Genomic DNA, 20,366 nt, shown 5'->3' with positions numbered 1-20,366 from the left:
GATGTATTTCATTCTAAACTGGAGCCTTCCTACAAGGGCGTTGCGGACGAAGCTGCGCTCTCATTGGCTATTTTGATTTGCGTCATCACGTGATGACCAATAGCTGTTCAGATTCAATTCGTCGTTGTGAGTTTTGAATTTGAAAATGTTTGAGTGAAGGATTCGACGTGCGTCTTTGCTTCGACTTAACCCGAAATCACGGTAAAAGACATAATTCTTATTAATAAATAAGTATAGTTAGCTTTTGGGTTGTTTTATGAGGACAGTATTTCTGCCTTGGTCGATGTGTTGTTTAAATATTGGTAATGTAAGCGGACAAAACGCTGCAGGGTAAACAAACAAAGCAAAAACGTACTGGTTGAACATAATAATGTAATGCTAATTATATTCGTGTTTTTTTTTGCACTGTCATATTAAAGCAATAATGTGCATTAAGGTTTACCGATATGTGTCACAGGTTTGAGTTTTGTTTATTATGATTAAAATAATCAAATGTCATGCAATGTCATTGAAGAAATGTTTGCTTTGTGCTGCTACAGTATCTGTTATACAGAAGTAGATTAACAACAGTGTAAACATAAAGCACGCACACTTTAAATCTGTGTGACATCTTGCTGGTTTCATTCTAACGGATTTAAAATGTTTTATAGAGTTCACCATGAAGTTCAATAGGACCAAGGCGGGACCACTGTTGATATGGGTAAGACAATTCTCTCATTTTAATTTAATGTATTGACACAAATGTGTTCCTTTTGGATTTCATGCAGAATTATAAGTAATATTTTGTTTAAAAGTGATTTAAGAATATGATGGGTAAATAAATTAAAATCTCACAAAGTATTGCTTAAAATCTGCTGTGTCATCCACAGATGTACAGAACTTACATATATGATTTTGATTTCTTTACTTAAGAAAATATTAAGAGAGTAATGACAGATAGTAACATGGTGTTGACCCAGATCCAGGCCACATCTGGATTTCTCAACAAACATAGTCAAAGTCTATCTTTGTGAAACCGGCCCCTGATGTGAGCCGACACTATGTTGCTGTCTGGGTAGTTATTTGAATCTATTGTCATGTTTAACATTTTATTGTCTGTTTTATAGGTTTAACATCTAAAATATTTCCTCTATAAAGTTTCAAGAGATCTTAATATTGACGGTTGTCCTTTTGACAGATGAACGCCATGTTTCCCGAGAAGCCGATCTGGGAGTTCGTTCATTTGAGAGATGGGGTCCGACTCCTGGAGATCTTCGGCAAACTGTGAGTTGTCATTTTGACATGGTCATATGGAAATGACTTGCAACATAATTTGCCTCTGACTAATGCCTCATTCATCACTGTAGAAACGGGGAGGAGAACATTGAGGTTTTAAAGACTTTATCCCTGGATGAGAAATTGAAAATGATCTTCAATGATTTGCATGGTGAGTTTTAAATCTGTGCTCGTGTCTTTCTTTCTACAATTTCATGCTTGTACCACATCTGTAGTTTTAGTTAATTTGTTGTAGACATTGTGAAATTAATGAGAAACTACTTTATTAGTAGTGGCATTATGCTCTATTACCAGTATTTGGATCAAAATGTTGGTTAGCGATGAAAATACTTGTCACTCATTTATAAAAATGTGGTTGTGGTACGGCACTTACATTAAAAGTAACTTGGGCTATATAAATTTTGAAATCTCAACATCGGTCATAACTATAATGTTTGCCAGATTGGTGTGCACAAATGATTTTTAGATTATATTTAGAATTTAATGTAAGAAGAACTTGTTTTTAACTTTCTCTTTTCCATATGCAGATAAATATCACCTCACCAAAAGACAAAGTTTCCTCATCTTACAGAAAATCAGTCATGGGATTGACCTGGAGCTCCAGCTTGCCAAGGTATTTGTGCTCTAAATCAGGAGGTTTCAAACGAAATGAATAAAAATAATAAAATATTAGAAACTGATTAAAACATTATCTAATAAAATGTAATTAATGTAAACTATTAGATTATGATAAATGCTACATCTAACAATATTGTACTATAGTGTGTAGAAGAAAATACCTAATAAAATGTAACATAAAATGTCCCTATTATGTTATTTTAAAGGCTCCTAATTTCAATAGATTTACTATACATGCATCAAAAGTAAAAAAACATAAATATTCTCATAATATATATTGCAAAACTCAAAACTCTTCCTATCTGAGGGCCTGCTCTGCTCTGATTGGTCAGATAGCTCAGTCTGTTGTGATTGGTTTACCGCTTGCAGCAAATGTCGGAAAATGAAACGGTTGTCACAATATCAAAATTTTAGCTCCGAATCTTCCTCGGCACTTAGCCTATAATACACACAGCGTTACAGTCACGATGGTGTCGGTTTGATTGTATCAATTCGTGCACGAGTGAGTCTTTTGAAGTGGATTTGCAGCGCAGAAAACAGCGTCGACAACAAGAAAGTCTCAGCTACAACTAAAGTATTTGAGGCATTTTTAAACCATTTTTCACAGGCAGCCAATGAAGACCATTGGCCGTAATTATGCAAATTTGCTACTTGGGTTTGTAACAGAAGGTGAGACTGAAGTTACGGATGACTCGTTTCGGGCAGTTCAGAATCGATATTTTTGATTTTTTGTCTTTTATCTTTAAAACTTTGCAGAGACATTTTGCATCCACAAATTATGTTATTCACTGCATTAAAGAGGATATTAGGGACACTTTAATAGAAACTATAGTCTCTATACTAGTGTATATTAAGCCAATTTAAATTTAGGATGTGGCTCCTTTCATGAGAATGATCATATTTGGTGGTCTGTAACATCTAAAATGTTGAAATATTTTATCAATATATCATAGTGGTTTGGATAACAAAAAATAAATCAAGTTATAGAGGGATCATTTGATGTTATTTTAAAAGTTCATTATTTTGTATATTGTGTGTAATAGAATACATTAACATGTTTTAATGTCCATTATAGCAGCTTCTCTATTCACAGTCAGTCTGAAACACACTGATTTATACAAAGCCCCTCCTTCTGAAAATCATAGATGGAAGGCATGTAAAATAATTTGGGGTTGAATTGTTCCTTTAATGAAATGCGGGTTAAATGTTGTATATTTATCTGTGCACAGGTGATGCTTCTGCTTTGTTACTGCAGTTTTAAAAAGGGCAACCTGTTACCCCTGGATTCAAGAACTGAGTTGGTGAGTCTATAACGACCGATAGATGCTTCGCTCTCTGTATATCTAGTGATACTCGATACATCTCATTTTGAAATTGTCACTCTTTAACAAATGTTCTTTTGTGTTTCTTTCTGTGTCAGCCGGAGATTACATCCATGTTTCGTTTTGTTAAAGTTGATCTTGATGGTTTGTCGTTAGACGAAGGCTTGGATCAGTTTCTAGACCAAGACTGTAAGTAGTCATGTGATTAAGTGTTTGAACACATGTGCATTACTGACTGTGTGTATCAGTGTTTTCAAAAGCAATATGGATAATGCATAAGTAAGTGAAGGCAAAGGCTATTTGGGTTTTCATAACATTTTGTTTCAAACTAGTGGATTCAATTTATCTGTTTGTATCTGTACATATCTTTAAAGGCTTTTCCCTCATTTACAGAGTCAGAAATCTCCACTTCAGGAGCTTTATATACACCAATTTACAGTTGTATTTCTTCAGAGGGGTTTATTCATACATCATCATTACCCTCATTTTATTTTAATCCTAAAAATTAAAATTGTGATTTTTTTTCTATTTTTTTTTTCTTCTCCCCCCTCTCTGGCTGTTGACAGTATTTTCTGATTTGAGTGATTAAAAAAAGATCAAAATCCCCTCTGTAAAACCCTTTACCTTTTTATGTCAATCTTTTAAACCTGGCTTTATCCAGTGTTTGGATTTCTGTTCTGGAAATAATGAAAATTGGAGTACATCTAATTAGATAATCCCTAATTTGCATACTTAAACAGAACATTTCTGGTAACCTGTAATAGAAAAAACTGATCATTCAACTGGAAAAGTATGGTGCTATCTGTAATATTTCCACCAAATGTAATCTTTGCTCATGAACCCTCTGTCTCTAGCGGTTCCGACGGTTGTGAACTCGAGCGGCGTGAGCAGCGGCAGCTCGTTATCGTACACTGACGACGAGTCTCCGCTCTTCAGCCGGTTCCAGCGGCCTCCCAGAGTTCAGTTTCAAGAGCTTTGCACAGTGGCGTCCAGCTCAGACAGGTCAGTGCGTTATATGCTGATCCCGTGGAGAAGGACAAAGCGGCTTCTTGACTTAAACTATCTAAAATGTTAAAGTCACAGCTTCAGAAATGTATAACTGTATTATAAGTGATACTAAAAAGTAAGCAAGCACGTACTGAAAATACTTTTTGTTTAAAATAAAACCATTAAGTTAATGTTTTATGAAATAATCAACACATTTGTGGCTTTATTTATTTTTTTGTGTGAAAAATGGCTCACTAACCATATCTATGCAAAGTTCTATACAATTGTACAACTTTTTCGTCACGACAGCACAATGCCATAAATCCCAAAACCCAAAAACGACTATAAAAAGCACTTTACAGCTCAATGAATTCACACATTTTTAACTGAAGAATTTATGTAAGTGATTTTAAAAATTAATTTTCTGATTTTTAAATCCTCCAAAAATGGGTTCATTCGCTTCCATTAAAGGTGCCTTCCTTTTTAAGAAAATGCGGGACGAGTCAAAACTGTTTTTTGTGGTAATAAACATTACACTACAAATGTCGTAGATTAAGCTTAACTCAATAATGGATTAAGTCTTTAAGCATCAAATATGTACTGTACAGGATTTCCCTTTCATTAAAATATAGCTTGATGTTGGAAAATTTATAGATTTGTAAATGATAATTTACTGAGTGATAAATCCCAAAATAATAACCATGCATCCCTGATCTCCAGCTCTCCAGTGCCGGATTTAATGAGCACACCACATTTCCAGTTGAAGCGACTCCGGAAAGAATTGGCACATGAGGGAGATGTGAGAGATGAGCTGGAAAAAGAGCTGACTGATCAGATCAACATCATTTCAGAAAAAGGTTTCGTTTGTATCCTATAACTCTAATCTAAACTGGTGTGAATTTGTCTGAATGTCTCTCTCTTTTGCACACAGAGGGTCTGATAGTCCAGCTGCAGCACAGGGTGGACCGAATGCTGAGAGAGCAACGAGAGCTGGAGAAAGACCATAAAGCTGCTCTTCTGGAGCTGCAGGAGAAGAACGAGAGGTGAGGCACAAGAAGGGGAAGGTGGACCTGGTATTAAAATGTGTTTTGGTCGATCGGATCACAAGTAGACGAGGGAGACGCATTCTCATTTACACCTGGTGTTTGAATCCGTCTCTTTTCCTTTTTCGCCCACTTCTGTCCTGATTTATTAGAGGGGAGGGTCTATAAGCGGGTAAATATGTTTTTCTTTTCTCAGATCTTTCGTTCTAATGAATGATGTTATCTCACGCAATTTACACGTGAACACGCCACCGGAGACGGCGGAAAAACATACAGAGAGCATCAGCTTTTGTTTCTGCTCTGATAGACGCAAGATTTCGCCAAACGCTATGTGTTTTTGTGTGTTAGAAATCAGGAACGGGGAGAAAACATTGTGCTTGATACGTTTTTTGTTTATAAACCAAATTGTGTCTCCAGTCGACAAAGTTTAAACCCCGTCTGGCTTGCGTTCTTCCTGTAATGTTTCCGAGTCAGGTCAGAAGGTGGAGAGTAGACTTTTGTGGCTGTTTTTACCACATGAGCGTTTACAGTTTACACTACGAAAGCGAAGGTGTTTTCAACTACCTCTGGAAGTGGTGGAAAGGGGATGAACTCAAAACATTTCAGACCCCGTTTACACCTGTATTTGGCATTGTCCATTTGTGTTCAGATCGACAAAAACGCTTCTTAATACCAGATAGGGGTGGCCGAAAGGACCAAAATCATTGATCATGATACGAGTAATTTTATTTGACGATCACAATTATGCACTATATAATTATTTTTGCTTTAAATAAGGTTTTTATGATTGAAATTTCATTATCTTGTCACCATTTTCAATATTATTTAAACTAATACTTATATAAAATACTTTTATAATGCCTTTAAAAAAAACTTTCAAGCTTACTAAAGAAAAGTAAATGGTGATTTAAAAAAAAAAAACTAACTAATTACAAGCATAATGGAAAACAATCTATGATCGAACAAAGACACAAGTGAAATAGGCCTACCTGAAAACCTTCAAGCACTAGAAATAAGAAATACTAAATAAATTGAAAAGTAATCAAATGTATGAGAACACTGCAAATCACTGTGTAAATTAAAATACGCATTTATTCTTATTGAAATTAAGTGATTCAGTGAGCAGTGAGATTTTCTATTTTTTGTTTGATAAACATTAATAATGCATGGAAAAGTGTTATTAAATACTATGAAATATATTGCTGGTTCGTGTTCGTTAATGCATTAGCTAATTCTAAGAAATGAGACTTATTGTAAAGCTGTTTTTTCTTGTACAGTCTTCTCCGCAGAGTGCACGAAGTTGTGAAGCAGTGCCATGACTTAAAAACCGAAAACTCTCAGAAGGACAAACAGATTGATAAACTAACCGAGGAGAACCAAACTTTCGCTGCTCAGGTGAGAGACTTTTATTTTTCCCTCTTCCTTTCTGTCTGCAAACCTGTTTAAAATGAATTTCTTTCTCACACTAAAATCATCAGGTGCGAAACACCTTCGCTCAGCTGGCGAGAGCCGAGGAGGAAGTTACAAAACTCACGTTGGCTCATGAATCGTCTCTGGCTGAGTGGAGGAGCAGAAAGGAGTTTCTCGAGCACGAGTTGAACGAGGCCGTCACACACAGGGTAGAGCATTTCAATTACGTTAATCATGGTGTGTTTCTTTGCTTTGTACTCAACCTGACTGGTATGTATTCATCTGTATTGTTTTCTTTCTCCTCTTCTCCTCGTTCAGGAGTGTCTGAGTGAGCAAGTGCAGATCCTTCAGGGAAAGATCTCCGTTCTGGAGGATGAACTCCTGAAAGCTCAGTCTCAGGAGAGAGGAGAGGTTTTGGGACCCATCATGGAGGTGAGATAGTCTTTCTGTCATAATAATGTTTACACAGGGTTATATTTTGTTTTCTGATAGAAAGAATCTTATAATTTGGTCAGTATGTCTAAAATGTTATGTTCAACAAACATGGCTTCTGGTTCAGGTCTTTATTTGTATGGGCTTTGCTAAATATTTAGCTGTTTTATTCAAGATGCCTTCAAACTAGAGCCCGACCGATAAAGGATTTTGAAGGCCGATACTGATACAAATATTTTTGGGTTTTAAAATCCGATATTCCGATATATCGGCCGCTATTTTTTTTTTTTATTAAATATTGTTGGATTTCACATATGTGTAAAAGAAAAGCTAACTTTTCTGCACAAGATACGTTTGATACTTTTTCTCTACGTCTAAATGTTCACTCCTCGCAAGTATAACTTACATTTTACAATGCAGGGACTGTAACTAGAGATATGCTAGTTATAAATACAGTAATCATTACTTTATTTAGGCAAAAAGTTCATTGTTGTTTCCAAGCTCATTAATGTTAACAGTCTTCCACTGATGATAGTGGCATATAGCTTTGTGGTTAGCTAGTCTATGATGAGCCATAATTTAGCAATAGATAGCATCATACTGCAAATTGTAAAACATACATTTTCAATATAACAGGCCAAGGAGAGATGATTGAAGCGTGTTTCGTCTGTTTTTATTTTTATTTTTTAAAATATTCATTTATCGGCCATTGATTGCCGATATCGATATTTTGGAAAATGCCTAATATCGGCCGATAATATCGGTCTGGCTCTACTTCAAAGGAGCTACTATATATTAGCATGATATGCAGATTGATATCCAATTATTTATCATGATGATGCACAACATTATCTTTAATCTAAAATAATCAGGGTTAATTAGTGTCTAAAGCACATTTCATGTTCTTTCAGCACATGCATTAACTGTTAAAAGGAAATATTGAAGAAACAACTTTAATAGAAGTGGCCTATATTGACTAACGTTTTTAATCTCTTTTTGTTTTTCTCAGTGGGAAAAGCTTAAACAGGAGCTGGCAGATCTGACTCTTAAACTTGCTGAGCTTCAGGACACTATTTCCCGTCTTGAGAAGGAGAAGACGAAAGTTGAGGCTTTGTTGGCCGAGGAAAGAGCCTCTTTTGAAAAGGAAACCAGAAGACTACAGATGGTTGTGTTCGATCTGGAGCAGTCAGTCAACAGCATCCGTTTGGAGAGAGAAACACTAGAGGAGGCATTACGGAGTCAGAAAGAAATGCTCACTGCGCAGATATCAGCTCTGGAAAGTGATGTTTCTCGTCTGCAGCAAGTGGAAGCGCAGCTGACAGCGGAGATCAAAACCTCTGCCGACCTCCGCCAACAGAGAGAAGAGCTGGAGGGGAAGGTTGTCTCTTTAGACAAGATGGTTCATGCTCTGCATGCTGAGATCCAGGGTTTGGAAGTGGAGAGAGCATCACAACAGGACGTCCTGAATGCCTTGATTATTGAGTTGCAAAGCGCCAAGAACACAGTTCAGGAATATGAGAAGAAGCTGGAAGAGCATCAAAAAGTGGTAGCAGAGAATGTTTCTTTGAAAAAGGAGGCGTGCACATTGCAGCAGGAGCTTGATGAGCATCTGCAGGCCATTGGAGACCTTCAGGGGCAAATAAATGTTCTCAGACAGGAGAAAACTGAAGGAGAGAACCAGGTTAGTCAGGCTTTGACTAAAATCGAAAGCCTCCAAACTCACATTCTGGAAATGTCCGAGCAGATTTCCCTAAAGGACGAAGAAATCAGAAATGTGAGGAACGAGTACGACTCTGTTGACCACGAGCTGAAGCTTGTGAAGGAACAAAATATTGAAATAAACCAATTGATCAAATCAAATCGCAAAGAGCATGAGGAGACGGTTAAAAAACTTCAGCAAGAGCTTCACTCGGCTTCTTCAGCCGCATCAGAAAAACAAGAAGAAATGCTGGTGCTGTCAATGGAGGTAACCTCTCTGAAAGAGCAGATCTGCTGTTACAGTGAAAATGAAGAGCTGAAACGACAAGAAATCTCTGTTTTAGAGACCAAACACAGCGTGTTGCAGGAAAACCTGACCTCTCTTATGAACCAGCTGGCTGAGGCGACAGCTACAGCTTCACATAAAGATGCTGAGCTTCTCTTGGTTCAGAATGAGCTTCACCAACAAGAAAGCCTTCGAAAAAAGGCTCAGGAGCTTGAGACTGCCAAGCGTGAAGAACTTGAGAGAACAGTAAGTAAACTTCAAGCTAAAGTCCAACAAGTCTCCACTTTTGCCTCTGAGAGGGAGGCTTCTCTTCAAAATGAGTTGGAGGATCAATTGAAGGCCAAACAGTCTGCAGATGATCTCCGCACACAGCTAGAGGAGAAGGTAGAAACCCTTCAAGGAGAACTAGATGTGGTCAATCGTTGTGCTGCAGACAAAGACAATCTGCTGGGGTCTTTAGATCAAAAGTTGAAGGAGATGGAAGGGCTTTCCCTTCAAAAGGAGAAAGATGTCCTGGAATTGCATCAGGCAAAGGAGGATCTGGAGAAGAAGATTCGTGAGCTTGTTGTTGAGAAACAACAACAACTGGAAGAGTACCAGCAGAATTTGGAGATGGTAAGGAGGGAAAAAGATCACCTGTCAACTGAAGTAGACTCTCTCAATGATAAGATACGCACTTACCAGGACACTGAAGTGCAAAAGCAACAAGAGATGTCTGTTTTAGTGGTTGAATGCAACCAGTTAAAAGAAAACATGGCTGACCTTGAGAAGAAGTTATTAGAGGAGACGACTACAGCCTCACAGAAAAATTCTGAGCTTCTCTTGCTTCAAAATGAGCTTCACGAACAAGAACGCATTAGAGAAAAGGCTCAGGAGCTTGAGACTGCCAAGCGTGAGGAACTTCAAAGAACTGTGAGTGAACTTCAAGCTAAAGTCCAACAAGTCTCCACTTTTGCCTCTGAGAGGGAGGCTTCTCTTCAAAATGAGTTGGAGGATCAATTCAAGGCCAAAAAGTCTGAAGATGATTTCCGCACACAGCTAGAGCAGAAGGTAGAAACCTTACAAGGAGAACTAGATGCGGTCAATCGTTGTGCTGCAGACAAAGACAATCTGCTGGGGTCTTTGGATCAAAAGTTGAAGGAGATGGAAGGGCTTTCCCTTCAAAAGGAGAAAGATGTCCTGGAATTGCATCAGGCAAAGGAGGATCTGGAGAAGAGGATTCGTGAGCTTGTTGTTAAGAAACAACAACAACTGGAAGAGTACCAGCAGAATTTGGAGATGGTAAGGAGGGAAAAAGATCACCTGTCAACTGAAGTAGACTCTCTCAATGATAAGATACTCAGTTACCAGGACACTGAAGTGCAAAAGCAACAAGAGATGTCCGTTTTAAAGGTAGAATGCAACCAGTTAAAAGAAAACATGGCTGGGCTTGAGAAGAAGTTATTAGATGAGACGACTGCAGCCTCACAGAAAAATTCGGAGCTTCTCTTGCTTCAAAATGAGCTTCATGAACAAGAACGTATTAGAGGAAAGGCTCAGGAACTTGAGACTGCCAAGCGTGAGGAACTTGAGAGAACAGTGAGTGAACTTCAAGCTAAAATCCTTGAGGTCTCCGCTCTTGCCTCTGAGAGAGAGGCTTCTCTTCAAAACGAGTTACAAGATCTCCGCACACAGCTAGAGGAGAAAGTAGAAACCCTTCAGCGACAATTGGAAACAGCCACTCTTGAAGTCACAGACAAAGACCAACTCCTGCAGACTTTGCATCAGAAGCTGAATCAGTCAGAACTGTTGTGCCAACAAAAGGAGAAAGATGTTCTCGATATGCAGCAGGTAAAGGAGGACTTCGAGAAGAGGATTGATGAGCTTGTTGTTGTGAAACAACAACTGGAGGGGTACCAGCAGAATTTAGAGTTGGTGAAGAAAGAAAGAGAGCATCTGTCAACCGAAGTAACATCTCTCAATGATAAAATCCGCAGTTACCAGGAAAGTGAAGTCCAGAAGCAACAGGAGATGTCTGATTTAGAGGGTAAACACAACACATTAATGGAGAACTTGGCTGCTCTTAAGACGCAAGTGGCAGAGCTGACAACTGCAGCTTCTCAGAAGGAGGCTGAGCTTCTGTTGCTTCAAAATGAGTCTAGCAAAAAGGCCCAGGACCTCGAGAAGGACGTATGTGAACTTCAGGCTAAAATACAAGAGGTTTCCGCTCTCGCCTCTGAAAGGGAAGCTCAAATAAGTTCTCTTCGAAATGAAATGAATGATCAACAATTAAGGGCCAAACAGTCTGAAGATGATCTCCGCACACAGCTAGAGGAGAAAGTAGAAACCCTTCAGCGACAATTGGAAACAGCCACTCTTGAAGTCACAGACAAAGACCAACTCCTGCAGACTTTGCATCAGAAGCTGAATCAGTCGGAACTGTTGTGCCAACAAAAGGAGAAAGATGTTCTCGATATGCAGCAGGTAAAGGAGGACTTCGAGAAGAGGATTGATGAGCTTGTTGTTGTGAAACAACAACTGGAAGGGCACCAGCAGAATTTAGAGTTGGTGAAGAAAGAAAGAGAGCATCTGTCAACCGAAGTAACATCTCTCAATGATAAAATCCGCAGTTACCAGGAAAGTGAAGTCCAGAAGCAACAGGAGATGTCTGATTTAGAGGGTAAACACAACACATTAATGGAGAACTTGGCTGCTCTTAAGACACAAGTGGCAGAGCTGACAACTGCAGCTTCTCAGAAGGAGTCTGAGCTTCTGTTGCTTCAAAAGGAGTCTAGCAAAAAGGCTCAGGACCTCGAGAAGGGCGTATGTGAACTTCAGGCTAAAATAGAAGAGGTCTCCGCTCTCGCCTCTGAAAGGGAAGCTCAAATAAGTTCTCTTCGAAATGAAATGAATGATCAACAATTAAGGGCCAAACAGTCTGAAGATGATCTCCGCACAACGCTTGAAGAGAAGGTTGAAACACTACAGAGACAACTAGACAATGCCAATTGTGAGGTTACTGACAAAAAACATCTTTTGGAGTCTTTGGATCAAAAGCTGAGGCAGACGGAAGTGATGTGCCAACAAAAGGAAAAAGACGTCATTGAGATGCATCAGGCGAAGGAGGAACTGGAGAAGAGGATTGTTGAGCTTGATGCCAACAAACATCAAATGGATGGCTGCCAGCAGAATTTGGAGATGCTGAGGCAAGAAAGGAGCCATTTGTCTTCTCTCAACCAGTCTCTCCAGAGGGAGTGTGACGCCTCCCAGAAGATTCGAGCTGAGCTCGAGTTGAAGATTGAGGAGAAAAACGGTTCAATCCTTGCTCTTAAAAAGGCTTCCCGACAGTGGGAGGAACAGAATCAGGAACTCCTGGAACAGCTGAAGACAAAGTCAGAAGCAGTAGAGCACTACAAATCACAGGTCCGTGTTGAGTTAGATCTTGCTTTGTTTCTATGAAGAATCTTTATTGCACAACTGAATTGCTCTAGTTTGATATCACCCGCCCTTATTTAAAACTCAATGGCTGTCTTATGGTTCTTCCTCAGGTGGAGAAAGCCATGAATCACTACAACGGTAAAAAACAGCTGCTGGTGGAGGCTCAGGAACTGAACAAAAATTTTGAGCAATCACTTCAGGCCAGTAAGAGGGAAGTTAAAGCTCTTGAGGTGGAACTGAAGCTAGCACGCATGGAGCTAGACCAGGCAAACGCCAAAGAGAAGAAGCTTGCGGCCAAAGTGAAAAACCTGGAGGCACAAGTTAGTTTACATTCTTAGGGCGTGTGTCCATCAAAGCGTTTTTCCACACGTCTGGCGTTTGTTTTCAATGGGAGCGCCGCGTTTTTTAAACGCCATGAGCGTAACGAGGCGCTGAGCGTTTTTTACTGGTCGCCGAGAGTTGGAAAAAGTTAAACTTTGGATAATACGCAGCGCTCATCACTAGCCATGTTTCCATCCACTTGTCAATCGAATTATCTGAAGTTTGGTAAAAAAAAAAACACATGCGAATAAAGCTGATGAAAGTGTGTTTCCATCCAGCGGCTTTAAAGCGAATAAAAACCTGTACGTAATGACGTCACATGCTGTTTTGCGATCGAATTGATTTGGGACATTTTAAGGTGTTTCCATTAATTTTCGCACTGAATCGAACAACATTCAAGCAAACTTTTGCGAACAAAGTTTTGTTAGACAAAACGGATCGCGCCATCTACCAACAAATGATCAATATTTCACAAGTTGAAGCCTAAATAATGCTTATGTGCCAGCTGATAGCGACATATGTATGGGATATAGGCGGTCGTTAGCCTGAAGGGGTTGTATTTGCTACAACAACCATCTCGCTATACATTATCCTGCTTATTACATATAAATCAACCAAATAAATAAATCAATAATTTGACACAAAATATTGACTTAAAAACGAGTTTATTGATTTAAAAACAAGTATTGCTTCTAAAGAAAATAGTCTGTTCCGTCGCTGAACTGCATTTTTCATTCGATATCACTTAATTCGGATAAAAACGTGTCGATAGAAACATGGCCGTCCAATCACAGTGGAGGAGGGGCGGGACTAAACCACACTTACAAACTGTCACAACATTCAAACTGTGCTGCGGATATTCTGTGTCATAGCAACGAAACGTCTCAATGGAAAAAAAACGCTCTCAAGCGATCAAAGCATGGCGTCTTCAGCTAAAAACGCTTTGGTGGACACATGGCCTTAATGTTTCAATAATGTGAAAACGAAACAAGTTTTGAAATGTTTGAGTTTCCTGTTGAATTTCATGATTGATTGTGTGTTGGTCTCAGGTCGACTTTGCTGATAGGCAACTGCGAGACCATACGAAGATGACTGATGACATTGAGTACATGAGACATAGGGAAAGTCAGTACGTACGAGTCCCAGAGAAACGTCAGGACACCAGCACCGACAGCTTGGAGTTTGAGCTGAATGATTCGCTCAACCCTGACAGGTAGCTAAACCAGCATCATTGTACAGGTTTCTCGCATAGTATTCCAGGTAACTCATGCAGTGTCATTGTCCTCTTTTCCCAGTCGTTCAGCAGTACCGGGTGAATCCAGCACTCCGCTAGTACGCAGTTCTGAGCGCTTGGCTGCTAAACGCCGTGCCTTGGGGGCCGAATCCCTGGAGACTCTTTACTTCACGCCAATGGGTCAACAAGGCAACAAGCGTAAAGCAGATCACAACGATGCCTTTGAACACAAACTGGAGTCCAGCATCACTTCCATTGGCGATCTTGTGGTTGACTCTGCAAAGAAGTTGACCGCTTCGGCTCGCAGGCGACGTACTACACAAGTCATCAACATCACACTTGCTAAGGTTGGAAATGCACAAATGTCTTTTTGCCTTCTACATTTCATTGGGTTAAAAAAAGAAGTTTGAGTTGGCTATTGTAAAGTTAGTTCCACCTTCAACATTAAAGAGCCAATCAGTAAAATTCAGGCAGGTCTTTACAGAAAACTTTGACTGGACCAACATGATGCATACACTGTAAAAATGAATATGCTTTGTCTAATCAATAGAATTGTGGCAACAGATTACAAGCAATATTATTAATTAAATTAAAAAAATTAGAATTGAATAATAATTAATCAAATTAATTCCTTAAAAGTTAACCATTTAAAATAAGTAAAGTTTACACCAAAAAAATTAACAAAAATATCTCACTAACAGACAGGCATCAAATATTAATTAAGAACTTTTTATTTTATATTCCCAACATTGAAGACACCTGATGTTAACAAGCAGAATCACTGAAGGAGAAAAACGTAATTTTAAAACAAACCTAAAACGAACACCGATCACCATAATGGTGACTTCAGTTTATGTTTTTTTTTTGGTTGTTGTTGTAAGTTTTACTCATTTTAAATGGTTAACTTTTAAGGAATTAATTTGATTTAATTATTACTCAATTCTAAATTGAATTAATAATATTGCTTGTAATCTGTTGCCACAATTTTTTTGATTAGATAAAGCATATTCATTTTAACAGTGTACATACAGTTTTTAGCCTAATTTTCACACATTACTGCAATGCTGTTACTTACGATTATGGCTACTTGTGCATTGGTTGGACCAAGCTGAAATATCCTCTATTTTAATTCTATTTGTGCGCAAGAAACTGCATTTATGAGATGTTTTACGTCAGATGTTATTGCTGATTTTAAATGTTATTTAGTTGTAAGTTCAAGCAGATTTCGCTATTTCCACATACAAGAGAATAGACAGCTGTACTTGCGTGACTGAAAATAGCTTCTCAAGAGTGCCAGCTGATTTGCCTTTACATAGACATTGACTAGTAATATTAATTAGTAATAATTGACTGGTGACTTCATGGCTTCTTGGGTTGCAAAGGTTATAAAGAGTTTGTTTTATTCTTTCTTGTTTAGAAAACACCAGGAAGCGCTGAAGGTGAGGAGTCGTTTTCTAGTCTGCACTCTGCCCGATCTCAGCCCAACTTGGCAGTCCATCACTCGCGACCGATCTCCATGAACCTCTCAGAGGAAAGTTCATCAAAAACAGACACCCTTCAAAATCTGCCTGGGTATCGCAGAAGTGCCGTGCATACCATCGCCCCACCAAGAGGTGAAATTTTGTCCTTAGACCTCATTGCTTATAGTTACTTTGCACAATACTTTAAATTAGGGCTGCACGATTAATCAAATTAAAATAGAATTTGCGATATGGCGTAGTGAGATTATCAAATAGCATTGAAATGTACATGCTGCATGTTTCAGAGTTAAGTTGTGTTCATTTACACATTTTCACTCACTGGCTCAGAGAAGTTTGGTTCACAGTAAAAGTATCTCCACACAAACTCATCTCTGCATATCTGCTTTGAGTTTGAGTCGCTTATAACGTGCATTTGGGAACACAACATGCGCCAACCATCTTCTCATTGTAATGAAAAGTGCTTATAAACTGGTTCGATTTAATGTTTGAAAAGTAAGATGGCTATAAATATTAATACTGTAATTTTGCAGTTGTAAAGTAAAATAAAATTACTATTATATTGTGTGAAGTACTCTTTTTATTTTCTGATGAAATATTACAATAGTAATATTTCTTATTTTGGTTTTTTGTAACTAAATTAAAATAATAACATATATTTTATAGTCATTAACATATTGTTCTGTTCTTGAATCATTAATTATATATTCTTAATTGCATTCTAAAGCAAAACTTTTAGAATAAAAATTGCTGTACTGTAAAATACTAATATTTTTTTTATTAAGTTTACACTGAAATGTTACAAAAATAGTATTTTTTTATACATTTTTCTTATTAATGATATATAATACAGTACAATACAATTGTTATTATTATTTTTTTTATTCTCATATTGATATATAATACATTTTTGGCCAATTTTTGCAGCTCTAAAAAATAGTAAACAAAAATTAAATGCATTTATTGCGTTTTAAATCAGTCAGCATTTCTTATCAGGGAACCTACCAATTTGCACCACCAAATCATGCCTGATGCATAAGTAAACTAACTTATTGTGTGTGTTGTGCAGCCACCAGTACGTTCTGTATCGGAGCGGAGAATGAACCCGAACATGCTTCGGATGACTGGATGCGAATCGCCGAATTGCAGGCACGAAACAAAGTCTGTCTGCCCCACCTGAAGAGCAGCTACCCATTGGAGTCCAGGGTAAGCTTGTGATAGTTAGCTTTAGCCGCGTTGTTTGTATAAAACTAGAATCAAACGTATTGTTCTGCCTCCGTAGCCCAGCCTGGGACCCTCGTTCACCGTAACCGACGATGACCTGCGCATGGGTGACCCGGATGAGACGATCCGACGTGCTTCCATGGCTCCGGGTCAAATACTAGAGACGCTGAACTCTCGCCGCTTCTCCCTTGCGCCCGGAGCGAGTTCGACCCAAGGTCCTGCGGTCTCCCAGCCTCAGCGCGCCACCATGTTGCCGGGTCAGATCCGGTCCAGCACTGCGGCTCACCGGGCGTCTCAGCTCACCAAAACAAGCTCACAGCTACATGCTTCAGAAAATAAACGCAGCCCGCTGGCTCCCAAACGCCCTGGATCCCAACTGCAAGGCCCAGACACACCTGAGGTACGAGATCGATATGAAGGGGCAAATGTTGATCCCACTTGATTAATGTTTAAGAATTTTCTTTGGATAAGAAACATCACTTAAATGCAAGACTGTTAGTTACTGATGTTGTTGTTTCCACAGGCTAAGAAATTGGCAAGTTGCTTCCCACGACCAATGACACCGAAAGGCAGGTTCGGAAACAGTCAAAACAGACCTCCAAACTCTCCGGTAAACAACTTTTGTTTAACACATGTGGTTGTTACTAACATAGACTTTATTTGAGGACAAAATTGCTGTTAAATATCTCCAGAATTTAACTGAATTTAGCTATTTGGACACTCAAAACAGCTAAAGAGTTTTAGACTAGATTAGAGTTTGTGATTGGCGTTATTACAATCAGCTTTATTTTAAAATAATACGAATATTTTAGGCCAAATTTGAAAGATAATTTGCCTTAAAACGGGTATTTAAAACGGCAACTAACACGTTGCTGCATAAAGGCTACAACATTTGTCTAATGTACTTTTAATTTTTTTTTTTTTTAAATTTGTGTTGTAAAGCAAAATGAGGAAGTATACTATATTTCAGACCTTATTTAAAATCTATACAGTAGTGGCCTAAAAAGGGTGTATTTGTTTTTAATTACCCTACAAGTTCAATTAAACCAAAATATGAGGAAAATATTTTTTTTAAATATGAGAGAAGAACAAAACACTAAACTTGACACTTATTTGGCAAAAATCCACAGCTAGAGGTTTTATTTGACTATGCAAATAAGAAATGCATAGAAAAAACATACACTTACTATATAATAGTCAGCTATTAATATTTTTTTTTAAAGTAATATCAGCACAATTTGGTTTGCGTTATCACAAATATATAAAGTGAACTACGCAATATACGCATAAAAATAAATAAATAATATTTTGATAGTCAATTTTCCTACACTGTAAAAAATGATTTTTTGGTTAAGTAAATACTAGTGAAAAAACCCTATGTAATTTACTTGAAAAAGTTTGTTCAGGCAAGAATTTAAAAAACTAAGTAAATTCCATATCAGTACTTATTTCAAGCGAGTATAAATGAAAGTGTAATGTCAACTCAATAAAATTAAGTAAAAATTACTCAACTTTTCTGATACTGGGGTTCCCATCATGCACTGGACCTTGAATAATTAATGAGGCTCATTTTTCACTGGTTTCCAGCTGTATTTACACTGTTTTATCATTGATTTTTGTTTTCAGTATTAGTAAATTGCCATTTTGTGACATTTCGAGTAAATTTTTTGCTTAAAACGACACATTCAAACAAAAACGATCCATCAAATGTTACCACCATTGTGTATTGTCTACCAAGCATTGAGGTGTTTGCATTCACATAAGGCTTAAAGTCTGACATGATGTATATATAAATTACTTAGATGATCTAAGTAAAGAACATACTATAAATGACTAATAAAATTCAAGATAATTGTTTTAGTGAAGTGTAATACAAAGGCAAAGGAAATCGGTATTAATCAACCTTTTACAAGCCGAGTTAAAATTACTTATTTTTTGTAAAGTTTACTTAATTCCACATTCCAAGTAAATTTAACTTAAAGATTTCTAATTAAAGCTACTGATAAATATGTTTAGGTTTTTACTTGGCAAATCTTTGTAAATTTACTAGCATTTTCTGAGTGAGATCGTTTAGCAAGGTTTTTTCAAGTAAATCCTACTCCAAATTTTTTACAGTGTAGGCCGCTACTGTATATAATAAAGACCCAACACCTCAAATAGTAGCGTTTTAGAGCCTAAATAAATAAAACAATAATGTAAATAATTTCATAATACGCCTTTTACGAAAATAAAGTTGCAATATTATGCCTTTTTTTTAAATATTACAGTAGTGCTATTCTACAAACTCATTATGTAACTAACATGTCCTTCACAAATGCTACTTTGCTCTTTGAAAGCATGTTGTATGTCCTCATTTAGATGGCTAGGTAAAGGGGTTTGATTATACAGTATTAATATGTCACTCTTTCATCTGTAGGCCGAGCGGAGGCAGTCTGTGGTGTTCACTGTCGTAAACACCCCGAAGAACAGCAGTCGAGGGGACAGCAGGCTTCAGCGCGGCCTCAACAAGCTGCGTAACAGCGCCCGCAAGTCTCCCGCCGCGGCCAGTCGCGCCCTGCGTTCAGCCGTGAGCGCCAAATCTCCTCTCAACTCCACCCTCAGGAAGTCTCCCAGAAACAAGTCCCCCAAATCCTCCAACGCCAAAAAGGTACAATGAACCCTTCTGTTTAAGAAAACCCTCTCTCTGTAGACGTGAACACTAGACCATGTACTGTAGTCAACATTTAAAGTGGATCAAAAAAGTTGTCCTAAGATGAGAACGGTTATTGCTTAAAATTCATGTTGATGAACTTTAAAAAAAGTTTGATTTGATTTGTGTTTAGGGAATCCAGTGAGTCGCTGCGTGGATCTAAGTATTGAACTGTACGTGTAGTCGTGCAGGTGTTTCTCCTGTGTGTGTGTGTGTGTGTGTGTGCTCGTTTCACTCTCTCTCTGCTGGTCATGGGCTTTTATGTCATGAAATTTAGCAGAATGATTTAAATAGTAATTCAATTTTTTTTGTTAATTACGTAATGTAAATGCACAACTTTACATATGTTTTTAATGACATTTAATTTTTAAAAAAAATTGTATTAGTTTTTTTTTTTTTACTTTTGAACAAATTCTGGTGGTGGTGTCTCACTGTTTTTTCTGATCATTTCACCTGATGTTGGTGGTGTTCAGTTGCTCTCCGTCCAGATCTGTTCTAGAGTGACAACTAGAGTCTCACTTTCAAAATGTCATTTTCAATTGCAAATTATATATTGTACTCTCATATGGATTTCTCATCTCTCTCTCTCTCTCTTTCTCTCTCTCTCCACAGATGAGGTTCAGGATTAAAGTCTAAATTTGAGGATTCAACATACGCCAATGATTCCCTTTTCTAATCTTTTCTCTTTGTAAATAAGTTATTTTTTTATTTTGGGATGCAGTGATCGTAATTACTGTCCTGTTTGTCTAATTGGTTGTTTGTGTATTTTATTTAAATGTATTCCTTTTTCTTTTATAATAAAATATCTCTGTCAAATCATTGACTGTTTTGTCAGCCATTGGTAATTAGTGTATGAATGTGGCAAAGCCTCTGTCGAACGGCAATATATACAAGGAGTGTTTGCAGAGTCTGTTTGGAGAGTTATTTTACAA

The 20,366-nt window shown here is 37.8% G+C and overlaps 1 protein-coding gene across 3 annotated transcripts; it reads left to right on the top strand.

Annotated features, from left to right (window-relative positions):
- The first annotated feature begins 73 nt into the window (after positions 1 to 73).
- numa1 (nuclear mitotic apparatus protein 1) lies at positions 74 to 20,250 on the top strand. 3 transcript variants are annotated; one of them, XM_089121538.1, is made up of 24 exons: positions 74 to 201; positions 651 to 700; positions 1,178 to 1,263; positions 1,347 to 1,426; positions 1,803 to 1,888; positions 3,123 to 3,194; positions 3,314 to 3,404; positions 4,070 to 4,217; positions 4,923 to 5,059; positions 5,134 to 5,245; positions 6,523 to 6,640; positions 6,724 to 6,864; positions 6,974 to 7,087; positions 8,097 to 12,473; positions 12,599 to 12,808; positions 13,859 to 14,022; positions 14,105 to 14,390; positions 15,461 to 15,656; positions 16,591 to 16,727; positions 16,804 to 17,145; positions 17,269 to 17,355; positions 19,162 to 19,392; positions 19,568 to 19,607; positions 20,047 to 20,250. In XM_089121538.1, exons 2-23 carry the CDS (start codon positions 659 to 661, stop codon positions 19,577 to 19,579), a joined length of 7,269 nt encoding a protein of 2,422 aa, XP_088977664.1. In that variant the 5' UTR covers positions 74 to 201; positions 651 to 658; the 3' UTR covers positions 19,580 to 19,607; positions 20,047 to 20,250. The 3 variants fall into 3 exon arrangements, with proteins under 3 accessions (XP_088977664.1, XP_088977665.1, XP_039516391.2); XM_089121539.1 differs by lacking the exon at positions 19,568 to 19,607 and having other exon boundaries at positions 8,778 to 12,473; XM_039660457.2 differs by lacking the exon at positions 19,568 to 19,607.
- The last annotated feature ends 116 nt before the right edge of the window (positions 20,251 to 20,366 follow it).

This window comes from Pimephales promelas, chromosome 16, assembly GCF_988280905.1.
Source record: "Pimephales promelas chromosome 16, fPimPro1.hap1.1, whole genome shotgun sequence".
Classification (NCBI taxonomy): domain Eukaryota; kingdom Metazoa; phylum Chordata; class Actinopteri; order Cypriniformes; family Leuciscidae; genus Pimephales; species Pimephales promelas.
The sequence above is the reverse complement of the archived record's forward strand: the minus strand, read 5'-3'. Positions and strand labels throughout refer to the sequence as shown.

Bases quoted from the DNA above. Each gene is read 5' to 3' on its own strand.
- numa1 (XM_039660457.2), top strand. From the start codon at position 659: ATGAAGTTCAATAGGACCAAGGCGGGACCACTGTTGATATGG. The intron at 7,088-8,096 runs GTGAGATAGTCT...TGTTTTTCTCAG, and splicing joins TTTTGGGACCCATCATGGAG to TGGGAAAAGCTTAAACAGGA. The intron at 12,809-13,858 runs GTTAGTTTACAT...TGTTGGTCTCAG, and splicing joins TGAAAAACCTGGAGGCACAA to GTCGACTTTGCTGATAGGCA.